Raw genomic sequence first — 19,902 nt, 5'->3', positions numbered from 1 at the left:
TTGAGATTTTAAAGAATTTACCACAATTTTATTTTGTTGTTAAAAAGACAAAGTCATGATTTTTAAAAGGAAAAAAAATAACAACAATAACAATATGTGTTGCCTTTTGTCATTTTAAACATATGACATTGTCTTCAAAAAAATTGTAATATATTTTTTTTCTAATTTTAAAAATTAAAATTTTTCAAACTTTTTATTAAAAATTTTAAAAATACATTTTATTAAATTTTCCAAGAAGGCGATCCAAAGAGGAACGGAAAATACAAACATTGAAACGCAATTCCACGTGAAGAAGCAGGCACTTTAGGAGTACTCAAACAAGTCAATTCCATTCACCAATTACCATCGTCGTCTTGCTCTTTCTCCCCGCTCTCATCATGATTTCTGACGGCATTGATGATGAAGAGAAATGGCTTTCCTCCGGCATCGCCGGTCTTCAACAGAACGCCTTCTACATGCATCGTGCTCTGGTATTCTTCCTTTCTTGATCTTTTCCCCAATTCTATTTTCAAACCCTAATTTCTACTTTCAATTGATTCTTCAAGGATTCCAACAATGTCAAGGATGCCTTAAAGTACTCGGCTCAGATGCTCTCCGAGCTCCGTACTTCCAAACTCTCCCCTCATAAGTATTATGCTCTTTGTAAGTGTCTGATCTGATCTTGGTTTTTCCTAAGAAGATCAAATCGTTCTTTTTGGTTTTTTGCTGAAATTTTGATGGATTTGATCTCAGATATGCGAGCATTTGATGAGTTGAGAAAATTGGAGCTCTTCTTTCATGAAGAAACCAGACGAGGTTGTTCCATCATTGAACTCTATGAGCTTGTACAACATGCTGGCAATATCTTACCTCGACTGTAAGTTCCAATTGATCCATATATATACCTGTTTCAAATTAGTGAATTTATGAGGTCTACTGGTCTACCGTTTCAATAACGGGTTCAATAGTCCTTTGGATCACCTTTTGTTTGCAAATTTTCTGTTTCCTCTACTAGAGATGTAGCAATGACTTAATAGTATCCGTTTAAAGAATCGTTGAATTTTACAAATAACCGAGTATCTTGAATTTCACAAATAACTGAGTATCTGTCTGATAAAGATTTTGACTTTTCTAAAAACGAATTACAAGAAATGCTTGCACTTTGTGGGTTACACTGAGGTCTGTGTCACACCAGGTATGCATTTAGTGTGTAATGATGTTTTCTTTTTTTAAATCTTTTTGCGTAGCTTTACTTTGTTGAGAAATTGTTCGCAAGATGCCAACCATTCCATGACAAAAAAATTGATGTTGAGGACAAGGGTTGTCTCGTTTATTTTTGGGCCTAGACCAAATTTTATAAAAGGGCCCTCACAAATAGAATGGTGTAAATTTAACAATTATGACTATCCAATTCTGTAGGATATTATGAAATTATTGATAGAAATATCGTTTTACAATTTGTATAAAATTAGTTTTTCATCTAGGTGATAATCATCATCTACCCAATATTTCCAAGATGACAACATGTCAACCCTCATCCAAAAAAAGTACAACATGGTCGATATTTTTTTTCCGTAGACTCATACATTCAGAATTAATATTAAGTCTTTTAAAGTTGACCAAAAAAGTCTAAATATTATCAACTTAATAACAATGATAAAGTATATCATATCATTTAAAAATGTTAAATATAAATGTTGAAGTTAGAGGCCCTTAAAAAGCTAATACTCCTGCAATTCATACTTTAATCATTCAAATTAATTAATAAATTGATACTCTTATGAATAAGAGTCAAAGATTAAAATGAGACAAATAGAATAATAAATATTCAACTTACTAGTTTAATATCAACAATAAAAAAATGAGAAGTCCAAAACTTCATATATTGATAGCAAAACCATTTATTAGAAAACAATGAAAATGTAAAAATGGTGGTAGAATAAAATAGGTTTGATAGCAAAATCTCTAGTAAAGTGTGCATCAATAAAGTCTTGAGACTGAACCAACATACATTCCTTACAATTTAAAACAATGAAAGCATGCAGCAAAAATCAGGCTTCTTACATTTGAACCCACGACCAAATTTTACAATACACCAGCTAAGCTACCTTACAATATTGTTGAATGTTGTCTCATCCAGAATATGAGGCCCCCTAATATCTTAGGGCCCTGTGCTGAAGCATAGTTTCAGCACAATTTGCACAGGGTCATAGATGGCCATGTTGAGGGCTTGGGTCTTCAACCACCCGCAAGAGGACACCTTTCGCCAAACTAAACAATTGCTTTGTTCCAGCCAAACACCAAAATGTTGCCATGAAAGGATTTTGCCACAAAATCATCTTTTCTTGGTGCTTCTAAAGCCCACAAAAGAAATCCATAATTGGCATAACATGATATGTACACATCTAGAGATTTTCATTGTCTTCTTTCTACATATAATTAGTGAGTATTTAGTATCTGTTTGACCCAATGCCTACGTCTGCATGAAAGCTCTTACCTTTAAAGTGACTTTGGCTTTTTAAAAGGCATTGGGGTGATGAAAATTTGTTATTTGGTAAAAAGGGCTACAAATAAATTATGCAATCATATGTTACTGTATAAACATAGAACATCCTACCCATTTTGTAGTAAACCAATAGTGTTTCTGGGTAACACAATGCCACCATTCACAAGACCAAAAGGGCTCAAACGCAAAAGGAAAATGGTACAAGCACTTTTCCACCATTGGAATATTCTTCGTAACCTACGTCCGAAGCCATCATAGTGATGGTTGCTACGCACTAATCCCACTATACAAACTGGTCTCTTTAATCAATGGCCACAGAAAAAAAATTACCCCAAAAAAATTTTCAAACCTTATTTGCATTTATCATTTGGATCTTAAAAAGTGAAGTAGTAAAGATTAAGGTTAGACAAGCATGATTCTTGGAAGTGAAAGAGGACTGCCCATTTAATCGAGATGTTATATGTTTACGAGGATTGCGGAATCTAGAACATGGAAATTAAACCTAGATGGCTTAAGGTATTAGTTGTACACTTATTCATCGATGCATCTGCCATCTTTTAACATTTGCAAAATTTTTCCATCTCTTTGAAACTATGAGAAGCTACCTTATAAAATACCCAACTTAAAACTAAGCACGTTTTTCATGCATTTATTATCAAAACCACCCTATAATTTATTTTGTTTTTTTCCATTTGGACATGGTTGGACATGGAAGGGGTTCCATTCTAGATATTCGTTTTCCCCTCTTGGTTGTATTGTTTGTCATATGATATATAAGATTTTCTTTTATAAAAAAAAACAATGGAAAATAAAGAAAGATAAAAGAAAGTTTCTCCCCACCTGGCCACCTCTTTCTCTCTCCTTTGTGTTCCTCACTCCTTCGTATGCTTTTCGTCCTTCCTCTTCTCCATTTTTATTCGTCATCTCTATCAATGTTCACCTTCAACCTTTAAATTGAGCATATTCTCCTTGCAATAAGACTGTCCACTGCAACACTCAAACCTCTAAAATGAGGACTAGGAAGACCGAACCTAGTATGAAGGATATAGACTTAGGTGTGGAGATGGTAAAAACTAAATTGAATGGAGAACTCTTATATTAGTTCATGTAACCAACCTCAATTTTTTAAGATTATGGCTTTTGACATTGTTGTTATTGTTGTATTCTCACCCAATGCCAAACACTACCATTAACAGATGCCATCGAACATCTCCAATCACTCTTATGATAACCCATGGCCAATCACTATCACTAACAAACCAATTCATTATTCATCGACACTTTGATTATAACCCATTGCCGATCACTACTACCAGCATAAAACCCCTATAAGATCTCAGGCCTCCCCACTAATTCACTGCCATTATTTTATCCCACCTCCATTAGATACGACTACCACACCCCTAAAATCATTTGCCATTGATCACAACCATTTCAATTCTCGTCCTCAATTCGTCAACACCATATTTAGGATTCAAATTCCGCCTCTAATGAACCAAAAGAAATCAATATTGCGCCCACTCAAAACTTGTTTGCTACAACTATGGAGGATTAAAAGGCAAAGGAATCATTCTCCTTGTCTCCTTGGAGCCGCATAATTAGTATGGAATAGGATGGGAATACAATTGAAGTGAAGTTGCTTTTGGTTTTCGAATATGAGTAGGTGTGCATAAAAGTTAAAGTGGTGAAAACTGAAAAAACATGTGTACATAAAAGCTTAAATGGTATACATATTCTGGTGGTAATTTTGTAAATAATTGGACATTTTCTAAAAGGTATATAAAAATGCTTAAAAGTTGTACATATTCGAATGACATTTCTGTAAATAATATGAACTTTTTCCTTCACAAAAATCTGTACACCCTATAACATAGTATGTACACATTTTACGACAATATATCTCAATCAGGTTTTCAGTTTTCACCGCTTTACTTGTTTTTATCTGATCTTGCCCCTATATATATATATATATATATATATATATATATATATATATATATATATATATATATATATATATATATATATATATATATATATATATATATATATATATATATATATATATATGAACTTTTTCCTTCATAAAAATCTGTACACCCAATAAGATATGTACACATTTTATACATATCTCAATCAGGTTTTCAATTTTCACTGCTTTACTTGTTTTTATCTGATCCTCCCCTATATATATATATATATATATATATATATATATATATATATATATATATATATATATATATATATATATATGTATTCATCATCATCAACTAAGGAGTAAATATCATAATATGTGAAAAGTTAAGATTCCAGTTATAATTATGCCATTATCTTCATGTACACAAAGAATCCAATAAATAAAGGTGGAAAACAAATTACAAATTGCAAAATGAAACTAATTAATGTTCATTCCCCTATGCTAGTTAAATATAAGAGCCACATCTTACATCATGCCACCATTATACTTTTAATTAGAATGCATTTTACATCAATTATAAATGTTGGCAGAGAGTGTTCAGGCTTAGTAATCACGTGAAGTAAAATGAGTATTTAACAAATTAATATTTTTAAAACCAAACTAAATTGGGAAACCGTAAATCATCCAATAAAAAAGCCAAATCATATTTTTTAGACCGTAAACCAAACCAAATAACTAAAATCCGATTTGGTTTATAGTCTAGACCAAACTTTGTTCAGAGTAAAACTAAATTGAGCATTCATTAATATCTAATTCTAAACAATGTTTTGTATGGTTGGATGATGTGTTATGCGCTGGGAGTAGGTCCCTTATATAGTTTAAGTCCTTAACGCCCATAAACATTATCTTTGGTGTTTAAGGCACCGTCACATGGTTTATTAATCTCCTAGCGAATCGCGAATAAAAAAAGTGAACTATGGTCGGTTTTGGGCTATTTTAGGATTTTGAACGAAATCAAGAAACAATAAATCATGTTACACTGGTTTAAGGAGAACCAAAGGAGAAAAAAGTATCTAACTTTTTTGTTCTGATTTTTTTTAACTAAAAAATAAAGTGTACTAAGAAGAGAATGACACATGGGCACATTAATTTACTTGTGCATGTAATCTGTTATCCGAGTACTTTTATGGAATATGTGGCTACAAGGTAGGATTTTTAGATATCAATGGTAAGGTGGGTTTCTGGGCTTTAGTTTTTATATTTTACTAATACTTGAGGTTTACATTTGTTAACTTTTGTTGGATGTAAAAGTTTCTGAAATGAATTTGTCACTTTCTTATAATTGAGTCATGTTATCTTAATTTTCTTGCAAGCTTTATTTAAGTGCTAGTTAAGGGCTAGGACAGCAATTTAATGTTCAGCTGGGGTTCTTTCTTTGTCTTTTCTTTTCTGTTTTATACATGATTTGCATTTATTCAATTAGTTATCATTGAATTATTGTTTTGTATTTAATTAAGGATACCAAAGTTCAGTAATTTCTTTCTTCTCGTTCCAGATATCTTCTATGCACTGTAGGATGTGTATATATTAAATCAAAGGAAGCTCCTGCAAAAGATATTCTCAAGGATTTAGTAGAAATGTGTCGTGGCATCCAACATCCTCTGCGAGGGCTGTTTTTGAGGAGTTACCTTTCTCAAGTTAGTAAGGATAAATTACCTGATATTGGCTCTGAATATGAAGGGTAAGGAATTCCTGAAAATTATGAATTCCAGCAACTAGCTGTTGGGTGGTGGTAATGCCTTACATTTTGATCTAATATGTCATGATGAAAGCTCATTGTGCACTTAGTTGAGTTAGCTGTATTTTGAAGAAAATTGGAATACATTAAATTGAGAATTAGTTTTTTCGTTGAAGTGTAAACTGCTTAGCATGGTTACGCTCATCACAAACCTTCAATATTGTTTGTCTTGAATTGAATTGATCAACCCTATCACTTAGTACTTAGTGCTACAACAATATGCGTTTGACTCTGATACATTACAGTTAAAAGGTTAATTTTTTGGCCTTATGTTACTGATTTCTGCCTTCACTTGTTTGCTGCCCAATAATATTAAATGGAAATTGAATCACTTCCAGAGATTAGACACTACAATCATTGTGCATGTTTGATGTGTACTACTGTTTTTGTTACTTCTCCTTAGTCTTTGTAAGTATAAAAAATTCCCATGTGTAAGCATTGTGAACGCCTCTAATGAAAGGCTAGGCTCCTACTGGTTACACAGAAAAGGGAGTGGGGGTTAACGTTCTTTTTCTCCATCTACAGAGATGCTGATACGGTCGCAGATGCTGTTGAATTTGTGTTGCAAAATTTTACTGAAATGAATAAACTTTGGGTGCGGATGCAATACCAGGTTTGTCAGCTTACTATCTTTTTTTGTCATCTTGGAAAAGTTGTGCAAACAGACTGTTTTTCTTTTGGTAGACCTTCATTGAACTCTTTTGTATGTGGAACCTAGAATTTCATCATTTGTCTCTTTATTATGGTCTTGTCATTCTTAGTTGCACTGTTTTACTGGCTGAAAATTTGACTGCGTATCACAACTACTGAGATTAAGAAAATTTCAGATGTATCTCAATGCTGTAAAGTTATGATGCACTTCTGAGGTTTGGTATATTTATAAAAGGATCCCCTTCTCTTGAGAGACATAGTAGTTTCTTTATGCTAAACAAGTGGGGAATTCTTCACAGTGGATTAAAGTATGATATCCTTGAACTATTCTAGAGGGATTGATAGTTTTGCTTAGTTACTGACATTTATGTTGAGTTGCATTTTCTATTCTGTTTCTACCAGTCTGCTGCTTCTTTAACTGCACTAAGAAAGTTGATAAAAGGCATTTCTAGTTGTTTCACTGGTATGCACAAACCAATGGCTATTGTATCCAGATGTAGTTAGTTTCCTGTCTTGCACATTTAAATACCGAACGTACATGCAAAACTTTCTCGTCGGTAGAGCTATTCATATTGCATTCTAGGTATGCCCCTGTCACGTTTTCTGTCAGCCATTGCATGCCCATGAAGGTAATTTTTCAGTCATGAGGGCATGATTTGTCATCATGCAGGTTATAGTGCTTGAATGATTCATACTGTTTGCTGATCCTGAGTTGAGGCTTGCAATCGGGCTTTCTGGTCTGCAGGGACCTGCACGGGAGAAGGAGAGAAGGGAAAAGGAGAGGAGCGAACTTCGTGATCTTGTAATATCATTATCCTATTACTCGTCGTGGAAGCAATAGAGCTCTGGATCCCTAGTGCGCACATCTAAAGACTGCTGGTTTGTTCCTTGAATTTTTTTGTGCAGGTTGGGAAGAATCTGCATGTATTAAGTCAAATTGAAGGAGTTGATCTTGACATGTACAAGGATACAGTTCTTCCTAGAGTCCTTGAACAGGTTTGATTGTTGAATGGATTGTTTTCCCAGATATGGTTGTTGGCTTTGAAAATCATGACTGACAAATGATATGTTTTGCTTTAATCAATTTATTCATGTTTGTTATCAGGTCGTCAATTGTAAGGATGAACTCGCTCAATTTTATTTGATGGACTGCATAATTCAAGTATTTCCTGATGAGTACCACTTACAAACACTTGACACGTTGCTGGGTGCTTGTCCTCAGCTCCAGGTGATCCTCTGTCACATAGGATTTAAATGTTTTTAATTCTCCTTTTGTTGTTGATGTTACTTGGTTGTACACATAGATAAAAACTGTGATGTGCCACACAATGGACAAACTGAGTTCAAGTGTCAATTAATAGTATCACATTGATTGTTAGTGCAAATTTTTTCCGGGTGCTTGTCCACGGCTGCAGGTGATACTCTGTCACATATAATACAAATGTTACTTTTTCTTCCTTTCTTTTTACGCCACCCTGATTTTACTCTTAGATAAAATCTGAGATATTTGTAGCACAGTTGAGCAACTGGGTTCAAGGGTCAATTAATAGTATCAAGTTGATTGTTGTTGGTGCAAACTTTATTTTGTTTCACATATCTAAAAGAGACACACGTGTTTCTCTTGGCAATGAGAATGTGCACTTTAACGTCCAATATTTTTTTTGTTTTTTCTATTGAATTGTCTCATATATGAGGGTTTATATTCCTTTTCTAGTGCACCATGCTTTGATGGTTAGCTCTAGAAGAAATATTATCCTTTTGCCTTTTCTCCCTCAGTTCTTTCCATTGCTAAATATTTATGTGTGTAGTCCTTTCTGTTTTGTGTTTGGAAATGGTAAATAGATTTTACTTATCATAAACCTTCTCTTGAGGGTTGATTGCAGTCCTCTCTTCCTTAAGGTTTGAAATTTAATACTTTTTGTCTCAAATTGTTGTCCATATCAATTTCTTACATTTGTCCCTATTTTTGATAATTGTAGCACTTTCTATTTGCAATGTCAAAAGTTTCTTAACATTCTTTTTATCTAATACTACATGTATATGAATAAAATAATGTCATGTAGGATATTTTATATTAGTTTTGATGTTTATTGTCATCATCCACTTTTATAATTTTGATAAGGTAACTAGAGATATTAGTGTTTTAAGCAAGACAAAGAGAGAGGTATCTAATAGATTAATTTGGTGAAGTGAACTTGGCCAATAGATGAGGTTGTAGTAGGATTACAGAAATATGCTTGTATAAGCATGCATTTATTAATATAGGAGGGCACTAAAATGGGACTAAAAAGGTGGAAAATATTTTGGGTGGGAGAGCATTCATGATTTTTTAGTGAAATTTGACATTTAGTAGGATGCAATTCTACTTGTATTTTTGTTGTATATGCCATTAATTGAAATTTATGTTGATTGAAATGTTACTCTCAATGTTCTTTAAAAGTACTTTTGTGAAATTTTTTTCTTTGAAGTGTGTAATATTCTCCTATCAATTTCCTGTTGTAAAAGATATAACGATGTATTTATTTTTCTTTTCCAGCCATCAGTTGATATCAAATCAGTCCTCTCCAGCTTGATGGAAAGGCTTTCAAATTATGCTGCTACAAGTCCAGAGGCGAGTTTTTTGGTGCTTCAACTGTTGTTCAAGAGTTTATTTCATTTAATCATTATCATTAATGAGTAATGACGAATAAGGTTTTTGCAGGTATTGCCTGATTTCTTACAAGTGGACGCCTTCTCGAAATTAAACACTGCTATTGGGAAGGTATGTAGTAGTCTAGGAAAGGACGTCATGTTCTTTTCTTTCTTTGACCCTTTGGCTTTTCTTTTCTGTCCATCACCATTGTTTTCTCAGGTTTTATGTTACTAGACGACGGGGAAAACAAATTCTGTATTTCGTAATCTGTATTGTTGATTTCATTGACTTCGTACTATGTTAAATGCAGATCATAGAAGCACAAGCAGATATGCCTATTCTTGCTGTTGTAACATTGTATTCATCCCTTCTTACCTTCACATTGCACGTCCATCCAGATCGATTTGATTATGCGGATCAAGTATTGGTATGTTTTATCATGAGTATGGTATATCTTCATGCGCCTGAGAAAATCTGTTTCTTTTTCTGATTACTTGCACTTGTGTAATATCTAGTACTTTGTCTAGCTCAGACTTTCTTGCAACATTTCTTCCATGCACACTACCTAACACTATTTTAACCATTATCATCTCTAAGTACGTCAAAGTAAAAATTATAAGAAGTTGACGGTTTGGAAGTATGAATTGAGATGAATTAACGAGTTACTCAAGTATATTTTTTCTTATACATTTTGGAAACAGGTTCAATTTTAAAATGTTGTGACTATTGAGAACCAGAGTAAACATATGTTTCTTGTTGTGTTCAAACTTCAAATATTTGTATTCTCCATTTTCTAGCCTGGTCTAGCTCAACTATTTGCTGTCAAAATTATTTCCTTTTGCATCCGTATGTGCTTGTAGAAGTTCATTGTTATTACAATTAGCCTTTAGGGTGTTCACAAGTACACTTTCAGTATTTATGCTATCCTATGTGTTCCTTTATCATTAATATCATTAAATATGCATAATTAAAAATTATAAGAAGTTGATATAATGAAAATCTGCATTAAGATTTAAGAATAATCAAACAAGATCCCACTTGATTATGTTTTTCTTTAGACATTTGAGAAAAATTGTAAAAAAGATTGATTGATGAATAGTATTTACTAATCAAGTATAGCTATTGATTAAGAACAAACTACAAAGGATCTTTGCTTGGTCAGTTTTGACTCTGAAGAGTCATCATCATTATCATACTCTGTATTCTATGATTAGGGTATGGGAGGGGTGGAAGACGGTAGACCATACCCTCAAGAATGTTTATTGAAAATAGTTTTTGCGTGTCTTTTTTCCCATGAAGAATTTACAGTTCAAAAGTAATTTTTGCTTCATTGGAAGCCAAAATTTTGCTTTCTTCCGTGAGAAGTATCATTAGTTGTCATCAATGTGCCATCTGGAGTCTTGGTGTGCTTTTGAAAGGCAAAGGCACACGTATGACCTATCTCATATACAAGGTGCACTGTTTATGTTTTATACTTTTTCTTCTGTGAGATGATGTAATAGTAACCAAGTTTTTAGTAAGAAAGAATCAAAAAATTAAATAAAACAATAAATATTTCAAAGCCTTTATAACATATTACACTTGACTCAAAGGGATTTTGAGAAAAAAAATATTGGAATAGATTGAGAATGTTTTAATACAAGTGCTCATGAATATCTCATTGTCAACTTGTCAGGCAGAAAACAACTCAACAATGCCAAAGCTTTAATCTTAGCAATAGAGGGTTTGCTACATGAACCAAAACAAATCAATATGCATCGCATAAAAGGTTACATTTTGTTTGATATACAAGTAATACAACTAAGAAAAACAATTCCTATGATCATCTATATATTGTCTCCTCTAGTAAAAACGAAATTTAAACCTTTTGTCTTAAATTATAAAATTTCCCATTTAAAAACAAAAACTATAAATTTTAGCTTGTTTTATATTATTATTTTGTTAGTGTATAGACTATTTGTCCTCCCCTAGTTGGGCTGCAAGTTTCAAATTTTTCATGTTATGTTTCACTTCATTTTCTTGGGTCTAGGTTATCGTCGACCTACCTCTTATAAGCTCTTTAAAGTTAATTTTTCACTTTTTTAATATGTCCATCTTTAGGTGCTCATTGAACATGGCTAAACCAACATAAACCGTTGTCCCGATTTCGATATCTTTTGCTTATGTTTTCATTTCGAACTTTATCCTTTAGCATATGTCTGCTCAAAATAAAAATTTTGGTTACCCCTAACTTCTTGCAATGATCTCTTATGCAAACCTAAAATACTCATTCATATAGTCGTCATAGATTTTTTCCTTTCACCTTAGTAGCACACTTGGGTCACATAAAATTTTGGTGCCCACTTTCCATTTGAGTCACCTGTGCTAAATCTTATGCTTCAGATCTTGATTAATATCTCAATTCAATTGAAAAAGTGTGTCAATGTACTTGAAATTTTCATTTGGAATGAACTCTTTTGTATCTTACTTTACAATATCTCTGCTATGATCTTGCGTGCCATACTTTGTTTCATGTTGACTTAGTTTATACCCATCTGATTCTAATGTATGTCTTCATATCTTAAGCTTTCGCCCATTATACGATGTCATGAGTTACCATGGAAAGCATGTTGTGTTGGGCCGTGTTTGTCCCGCCTCGTGCCAAATCATACCTTGCCAAGTTGTGCTGTGAACATTGTCGTGCCGTGCTTGCCCAACCAAAAAGGAGGTCTAATCATGGAAATCGTATTGTGTTGGGTACCCTTGTGGCTGCATGCCAAATCATACCTTTCCAAATAGTGTCATGAATAGCGTCATCTTGGGCGTGCTTAGGGGGCTGCGTGCCAAGCCCAACTCACTTCCATCTTTAGTCAGGAGTGAACGAACAACAAGCTCCATAACCTTTTCTCTAGATAGGTTTTTTCATCTCATATAGGATCTCCAAACACATAAGGGCGTAAAATGTGTAGGCTAATGGTGATTGGGAAAATTACTTGGTTCTCCACATGTTGTTGCCATGAATACAATTTTTTAATGTTGGGATACTTTGCACGACGCTAACTCCTAATATTTTCTTTTGATCTTATTTTGAAACCCCAACTCACATATTTTCTTCTCTCTTTTAATTGTTTTCCACTAATCCACTTTGTTTTGTGCGTGCAAAGAATTTTAATCTTACGTTTTGCTTTGACGTTCCAAGGTGTCAATCTTTTTTTTTTTTTTTTGATAAATAAAAATTTTATTAATGAAGAAACTTTAGTAGTACATTATAGGGATGAGAGACCCTTGGAAAGTTCAACTATCTAACTACATTTGTATGTTCCATTTTTCTCTACATAGCTCGTTTAAAGAACAATGTTAAAAGAAGGCATTGTCCTTAGCCCTAAACAAGGCTAAAAGTTTTGCCTTATCCCAAATAATTTCTAAGGTCAACAGCACATCCATTATTTCTAAGATGTCAATCTTAGCTTAGGTCCACATAAAAAAAGGGAAGAAAATTGGAAAGGGTCCAGATACATAGTGAGATGACAAAATTTGAGTTTAGTGGAGATTGTAGAGAAAAGAATAGAGAAGGATGGTGAGGGAAGAACGGAAAAGAAGATGGCGGAAGAAAATGATGAAGATTGAAAAGAAAATATGAGGGATTGTCTTAACTGTGTGTTAGATTCTTGCTGTGGTCCTGTGTCTCTTCCTAATAAAATACAATCAACTGACAGATTTATTTTGAATTGTACTGGCTAGTGTTCAGCAACTCGACATTCACTGAACATTCAAGCATACGCCATATGGACTTATGGTGACATTTTTGAAGCCAAGCTAAAATATTGCAAGCATTCAAGTGATATAAGTTTGAATGTGTGCATCAAATTAAGAACCCCTGTCCCAGGAAATGAGGGAACTATTTTTGACTGACAGAGTATCCTGGAGTTCAATGGCTGATTTACCTTTCTGGGAAGTACCTTTTCAGAAATTGACTTCTTTATCTTTGGTATTATGTCTGTCAACCTGTCTCTTTCCATATTTTGGTCTGAAACTTTGGTGAAGGGTTTAGTTAAACTGGCCTACTGAAATGTGTCTGCAATGCTTAGATAATCTCACAGCCATATTGAAACAAGTGCTGATTGAACTTCTGCGAATGCCTTAAATTTTAATAGACTGTCTGCCCTTCTTTATGGGAGCTTTGAGTGATAATGTCTTATATTCATTTCCATGCATGAATCCTATATGATTTTTTGCATATTGCTGGTCAATATCTAATATAGTTTGCTGTTTATTTATATAATTTTCATTAATTATGAAATATAAATAGACTCCCTCTCTCTCTCTTTCACTCACTGTCAGGGATCATGTGTTAAGAAGCTCTCTATTGTTGGGAAACTTGATGACAGCAAGGCAGCAAAGCAAATTGTTGCACTTCTAAGTGCCCCACTGGATAAGTATAATGATGTTATCACTGCTTTGAAGTTATCTAATTATCCTTGTGTGATGGAGTACCTTGACTATGAGACAAATAAAGTGATGGCAAAGATAATCATTCAAAGTATTATGAAAAACGAGACTCATATATGTACTGGTGATAAGGTATATATCTATTTGGAAATTTTTATTAGTGATTTTACATCGCCTATCTAATGTTCTGGCATTTCTCTTATTTAGGTTGAGGCATTGTTTGAATTAATAAAAGGGCTTATCGAGGGCACAAATGGCACTGTTCCTGATGAGGTCAGTTAAGTAATATCTCTTTTTTTTATCATGAGTTGATTGGCTAGTTCTTTGATTGAGTTCATAAAAGTTTTACAATGTATCATTTATGATCCTCAACTCGATATGTTTGTTGTCATGCAGCCTGTTTTGTGGATAATTCACTTGTACGAAATAGTCTTTCTGGGCCATTTTTAACCTCTACTATCTATAATTCTTTGATTTCTCATATTCTAGGACGAAGAAGACTTCAAGGAAGAGCAGAATGCTGTAGCACGCCTCATACAAATGCTGCACAATGATGATCCAGAAGAGATGTTTAAGGTGCTCTTGAAAAATTTATTTTTAATAGGGTCTGAGCTGAACTGAAAGAATAGTGAATATGTGAGAATGAAAGAAATGGGCAGACGTAAACTGATTTTTCTTATTTTGATCCGTTGGCATTTTTAATTCCTATCCACAGTAAGTACATATTTGAGATCTGTACACATGTAAGGCAACCTTAAAAGACATTTGTTGGCATGGTGAAGCTAGGAATTTCAATTGAGGGGGATAGCCAATACGCTAGCAAAAAAAAACGATACACTAGCAAAAATATTATAGTCGAATGACCGATATACTAGCAAAAAATATTTGTCGGATTATCAGTACACTAGCAAAAAAAAATATTTTCAAATGACTAGCAAAACAGTTATTTTAAAAACAAGTTGAGTCCTTTTTTATGTGGAATAAATTTATAATTTCAGAGTTGGAAAGTTGGTAGGCTGTAAAGATGTCGATAATAGTTGTGTGTCTTGGAAGACACAAATTCTATTAAACTAATATTTCAAAAAAGAAAAAATTGAAACTGAAAATTCCCCTTTGAGTTATTTTCTAAAAATCTCACTTTTTAGCCACATTTTCTATTAAAGAGCTACCCTATATACTAATATACAAGGTTATTTTCTGGAAAAAAAAAATGTTTTATATTATGATTGGTTTATGTGATTTTATTTACAATGAAAAATTAAACTCAAAAAAATAAAGTTAAAAAAAGAAAAAAATTAAACTACCCACTCCCACCCACCGCCCTATCCCCTTGTCGTCCACCATCCCACCCCCACCCTTTTCGTCAATCTCCCCCACCCCAAGCCCCCTCCTAATGATCGTTTGATCCTCTAACCTTTTGTACCAGAATATGTAAGCTCAAGACATGTACCAATTTGAGCTAAGAAAAATTAAAATGACTAGATAAGCATCCTACAAAACATATGACACTCAAATAATGCCACCACTCCAACACACCACACTTGAAACCTCTACCACCACCATTGAAGCCCTAGAAATACCAATATCGAAACCACCACCAATGAAACCCTTAAATTACCAAACCTCTTCCCTTTCTCGCACGCAACCATGGTGTATAGATGGAAATCGGGGCCAGGTGTATGGATGGAGGGTTTCAACGTTGGAGAAGATTTCACAGGTGGGGAGGGTTTCCCAGGTGCTTAATCGGGGTTGGGAAAGGGTTGAGTGTTTTTCAGGTAGTTGGGGCTTGGGAAGGGGGGCGGAGGTGGTGTCATTGCTGGCAGTGGGAAGAGGGTGATTGCTATGGTAAGGGAGGGGTGGTTGTGTTTCTAAGGTTTTTCTTACTCTCATTCTTTTTTTTTAAATTTATCCTTTTAATTGCACGTTTTAGATTTTGAATTCTTTATTCAAGTTTTTAAACTATAAAAGATATTAAAATTCAAAAAAAATCAAAATAAAAGGTCAAAGGAACGTGTTGGCTTGGATGTCAAAAAGATCTTTAAAAGCAAATGTGGCTAAAAGGTGAGACTTTTAGTAAATAACTAAAAGGTAGGATTTTTAAAAGTGGAACACCCAAATGTGGGATTTTAATTCAATTTTTCCATAAAAATTTACAGCATGAAGATTCAAACTGTAAACCTCAAGTTTCATTTCTAATACTTTGACTATTAAAGTTTACTTGGTTTGTGATATTTACTTCATCCTTATATCATACTCCCTCTTATTCTTATCAAATGTCTCATTTGGCTTGACACCAATTTTAAGAAAAAGGGAGGGAACCACATGGGAGGAGTGAATAATGGATAAGTGATAATTTAATGATCATTATGTAAATAGTTGGATCCATGAGGGTATAAGTAAGGAAAAAAGTTTATCAAATAAAGAAATGAGACATTTAATCTAAATATGCCAAAAGAGAAAATTAGAGATTTGACTAGAATAGAAGGAAGCATATGTTGGATGGTGGGAGTTTAGCAACGCCAATCATCGCATAAATCCTTACTGTGTGACAATGTCTTGGTTAAACTAGAAATTTAGTGCACATTCAATTTGTGAAAGTTCTTTGCACTATTGCTCATTGCTTATAAAGAAAAGAAAAGGAAAGAAGAAAGAAAAGAAACCATTTGGAAGGCTTGGTTGAAGTTTGCCTGCTAAGTTAAGCTGTATTTTGCTCCTTGATTGGGTTGTAATTCTTCTGGACCAAATTTGCAAAAAGGTTCACATGGGTTAGGTTTAATATTCTTTCACTAAGATCTTACTTTGTAGTTTGTTGCTGATTGCTCTCTTGGTAATTTGCAGATTATAGATGTAGTGCGGAAGCATATATTGACGGGTGGAGTGAAGCGTCTATCATTTACTGTTCCACCCCTTGTTTTTTCCTCTCTAAAGGTTTTTCAACTCTCATCTCCCAATGTCTCCTGTAAACTGATCAAATATTGCTACTCAATAATTCCCAAGTTGTAACTTATGAACTGTGTGTTATCTCTGGTGGTTGTATATTGTATAATAATAAGCCAAGGCTCTGTTAAATTGAATTGCTGGACAAAACCTGGTGTTTTCTGCTTATTCTGGTTTATTTGGCCGTAGCCAACTTGAGTCAGAGATCTTCTTTCATTACTACAACAACAAAATCGGGAGGGGGATGAGGTTTTTGTGTTGTATTTTGCAAGTTGGTTTGTTAGATGTTGCTTTTGAAAATTGGTTGTGTTCCATTTTAGTAATAGAGAAAGAGGTCTAATTGTGTGCAATTAAGCTTGATGCTCATGCCACTGTCTATTGTTTACAGTTTTTTAGTTTATAAAACACGTGTAGTGACTTCTTTCAATTAGCTGATGGTGAATGCCGTGAGATCCTTTTTCTAGTTCTTTTTTTAAGAAAAATGCCAGCTGTTACCTTGCACCTTTATGTATGGGTACTGGCTTTTGCTGCAAAAATTTATAGTTCTTGTCTGAACCAGTTGATTAGGAGGCTCCAGAACCAAGATGCAGAAAACCCCGGAGATGAAACAGAGGGAACGCCAAAGAAAATTTTTCAGCTATTGAATCAGGTAACTTCTTAGTTCCTTGTTAGTGCCCTGTGTGTTATGGGTTAATTGGCTGAGAAATGAGAATCCTAGCTTGTAGTGACTTCCGTTTGCAACTTCGCATCTACTGGAGATATTTTTTTCTTTATTTCTTGAGACCTATTCATTTTTTCTCCTTGACTTCACTATAACTTTGTTCATCGAAGTGTCTGCAATTAAGAGTTCTTGGTCTAAAACAGGTGGGTACACTTGATATTTCCATGTTCATTCTAATTCTCACTCATCATTTTCTGCAACGTATGAGGAAATTGAAGAATCCTTTATTTAGTTGTATCATTCTCATGTTAATTAGAGCTGCCAAAAAGTTTAATTTTCGAGCTGTACTGATTATGTAGATACTATTTCGCCAAAAACTTTAATTTTCGAGCTGTACTGATTATGTAGATACTATTTCACTGATCGTTCGTTTGCCATTTACATCTCTTGGTAAATTTTTATTGTTCTATTTTCTTGCTTCCTTTACGAGCCCTTATATCTAAAATGTTTGGCCTATTTGTGTCATGTTCCAGCTGATTGAGGCCCTTGCAAATGTTCCAGCTCCGGAGCTTGCGCTACGGCTGTATCTGCAATGTGCTGAGGTCAGTCTTAAATCTTCAAAATCACATAGTGCTATGAGAGTATAATAAGCTTGTCATCAAGTAATAGGTCTTCTATATTGTAGGCTGCCAATGACTCTGATCTGGAACCTGTCGCCTGTGAATTCTTCACTCAAGCATATATATTATATGAGGAAGAAATTTCGGTAATGAAAGTTCAATGGATGGTTTTTTGTACTGAGGCTTTCCAGTTTTTAATCGGTTCCTGTGCCATTTGTGCTTATAAGTCTTCATTTTTGCTGACTTTTATTTGTTCATTAGGATTCAAGAGAACAGGTCACTGCGTTATACCTAATAATAGGTACCCTTCAAAGGATGCATGTATTTGGTGTTGAGAACAGGGATACGCTGACCCACAAAGCAACAGGGGTATTAATAATAGCTTTAGATTCTTTTATCTTGTATTGTGATATGATCTGTTTCATCCTGTACTATGTACTAAACTGGTCCAATTGACATATACAGTATTCAGCAAAGCTTTTAAAGAAACCTGATCAATGTAGAGCTGTTTATGCATGCTCTCATCTTTTTTGGGCAGATGATCAGGACGGTGCAAGAGACGGAGAGAGGTGTGTGCCTTATTCCATTTTTATTCCTTGATTAGTGAATAGTGATTGTGTTGTATATGGATTTTCAGATATTCAATAAACATTGACCTCAACACATCACAGTAACTGCTAAGACCCCTTCATAACCTTTTAGCAGTTCATAAGGTCGTTTAATGTTTTGCAATATTCACTATGCTGATTCTGAATGTCCTGGTTTTGAAATCTAGTACATTGTATATAAGAATGGGAATGAAATCCCATGTCCAGGGATTCGTAGCACTTAGAATTAAAATTTTGAATTCAACACTGACTGATTAAAATTGCCACCGAACCACAATGAGAACATCTATTGGCAGCTTTCTAATCAATGATGATTAAGCTTTCCCATCATAATAAATGTTGATTATGCCATTGTAATCTTGTTGTGAGTCCTTATTTTTCTGTCCTATTGGTTTCCTCTATGCAGGGTTCTACTTTGCTTGAAGAGGGCTCTAAAAATTGCAAATGCCGCTCAACAGATGGCTAATGCTACACGTGGTTGTGGTGGATCAGTAATGCTTTTCATTGAAATCCTCAATAAGTAAGCGCTCTCTTGAAAAGTTTACGGTGTTTACTTGAACTTTGTGAAGAATTGTGGCATAGTTAACTTGTTTCTTTTCAAATTTAGGTACCTTTATTTTTTCGAGAAAGGGAACAACCAGATCACTGTCAATACAATCCAGGATTTGATGGAATTAATTACCACAGAGATGCAAAACGAAAATGCTACGAATGATCCTGCAGCTGAAGCTTTCTTTGCAAGCACTTTGCGGTACATTCAATTCCAAAAACAAAAAGGAGGTGCCGTGAGCGAGAAATATGAGCCTGTAAAAGCATGAATTTGTAATTTTACTACTTAGGGCACATTACTGTGTAGCACAAGTCCACTTCACTGTGTTTTCTGTAATCAGTTAGTTGGATCGCCTGAAGGAGACTTTTTGCTTGTGTTCTTTCTGAGAGCTGTGTTTTAGGGTTTCCGGTGTTAACATCGAGGTTGTTCACTCAATCTGAGATTCTCGTCAATTTGGTGTATGTAAGCAACTTCATTTTACAGCAGTAAAGGGCACGGTGATTTTGGTTTTTGTAGCAATAAGTGCTGAATTGTTGTATAATTTTTCTTATAAGAAAACAAAATTATGGATCGACTTTCTATTTGTAGTGTAATCGTACATATGCAGCCTA

The 19,902-nt window shown here is 34.1% G+C and overlaps 1 protein-coding gene across 1 annotated transcript; it reads left to right on the top strand.

Moving 5' to 3' along the window:
* Positions 1–236: 236 nt before the first annotated feature.
* On the top strand, positions 237–19,872 carry LOC130823889 (vacuolar protein sorting-associated protein 35A-like). The gene is made up of 22 exons (XM_057688715.1): positions 237–470; positions 546–642; positions 733–856; positions 5,962–6,147; positions 6,730–6,817; positions 7,601–7,657; positions 7,762–7,851; positions 7,961–8,083; positions 9,392–9,466; positions 9,557–9,616; positions 9,798–9,914; positions 13,808–14,047; positions 14,123–14,188; positions 14,405–14,491; positions 16,754–16,843; positions 17,412–17,501; positions 18,047–18,115; positions 18,199–18,279; positions 18,395–18,502; positions 18,599–18,702; positions 19,148–19,261; positions 19,349–19,872. The coding sequence occupies exons 1-22, from the start codon at positions 378–380 to the stop codon at positions 19,557–19,559; spliced, it is 2,370 nt and encodes a 789-aa protein (XP_057544698.1). The 5' UTR covers positions 237–377; the 3' UTR covers positions 19,560–19,872.
* Positions 19,873–19,902: the final 30 nt, after the last annotated feature.

This window comes from Amaranthus tricolor, chromosome 9 (genome assembly GCF_026212465.1).
Source record: "Amaranthus tricolor cultivar Red isolate AtriRed21 chromosome 9, ASM2621246v1, whole genome shotgun sequence".
Taxonomy (NCBI): Eukaryota; Viridiplantae; Streptophyta; class Magnoliopsida; order Caryophyllales; family Amaranthaceae; genus Amaranthus; species Amaranthus tricolor.
This window is presented reverse-complemented; position numbering and strand designations above follow the sequence as displayed.

Excerpts from the sequence above, each read along its gene's own strand:
- LOC130823889 (XM_057688715.1), top strand. The coding sequence starts at position 378 with ATGATTTCTGACGGCATTGATGATGAAGAGAAATGGCTTTCCTCCGGC. Across the intron at positions 9,915-13,807 it reads ATTATGCGGATCAAGTATTG|GGATCATGTGTTAAGAAGCT; the intron begins GTATGTTTTATC and ends ACTCACTGTCAG. Across the intron at positions 18,280-18,394 it reads TATATGAGGAAGAAATTTCG|GATTCAAGAGAACAGGTCAC; the intron begins GTAATGAAAGTT and ends TTTGTTCATTAG.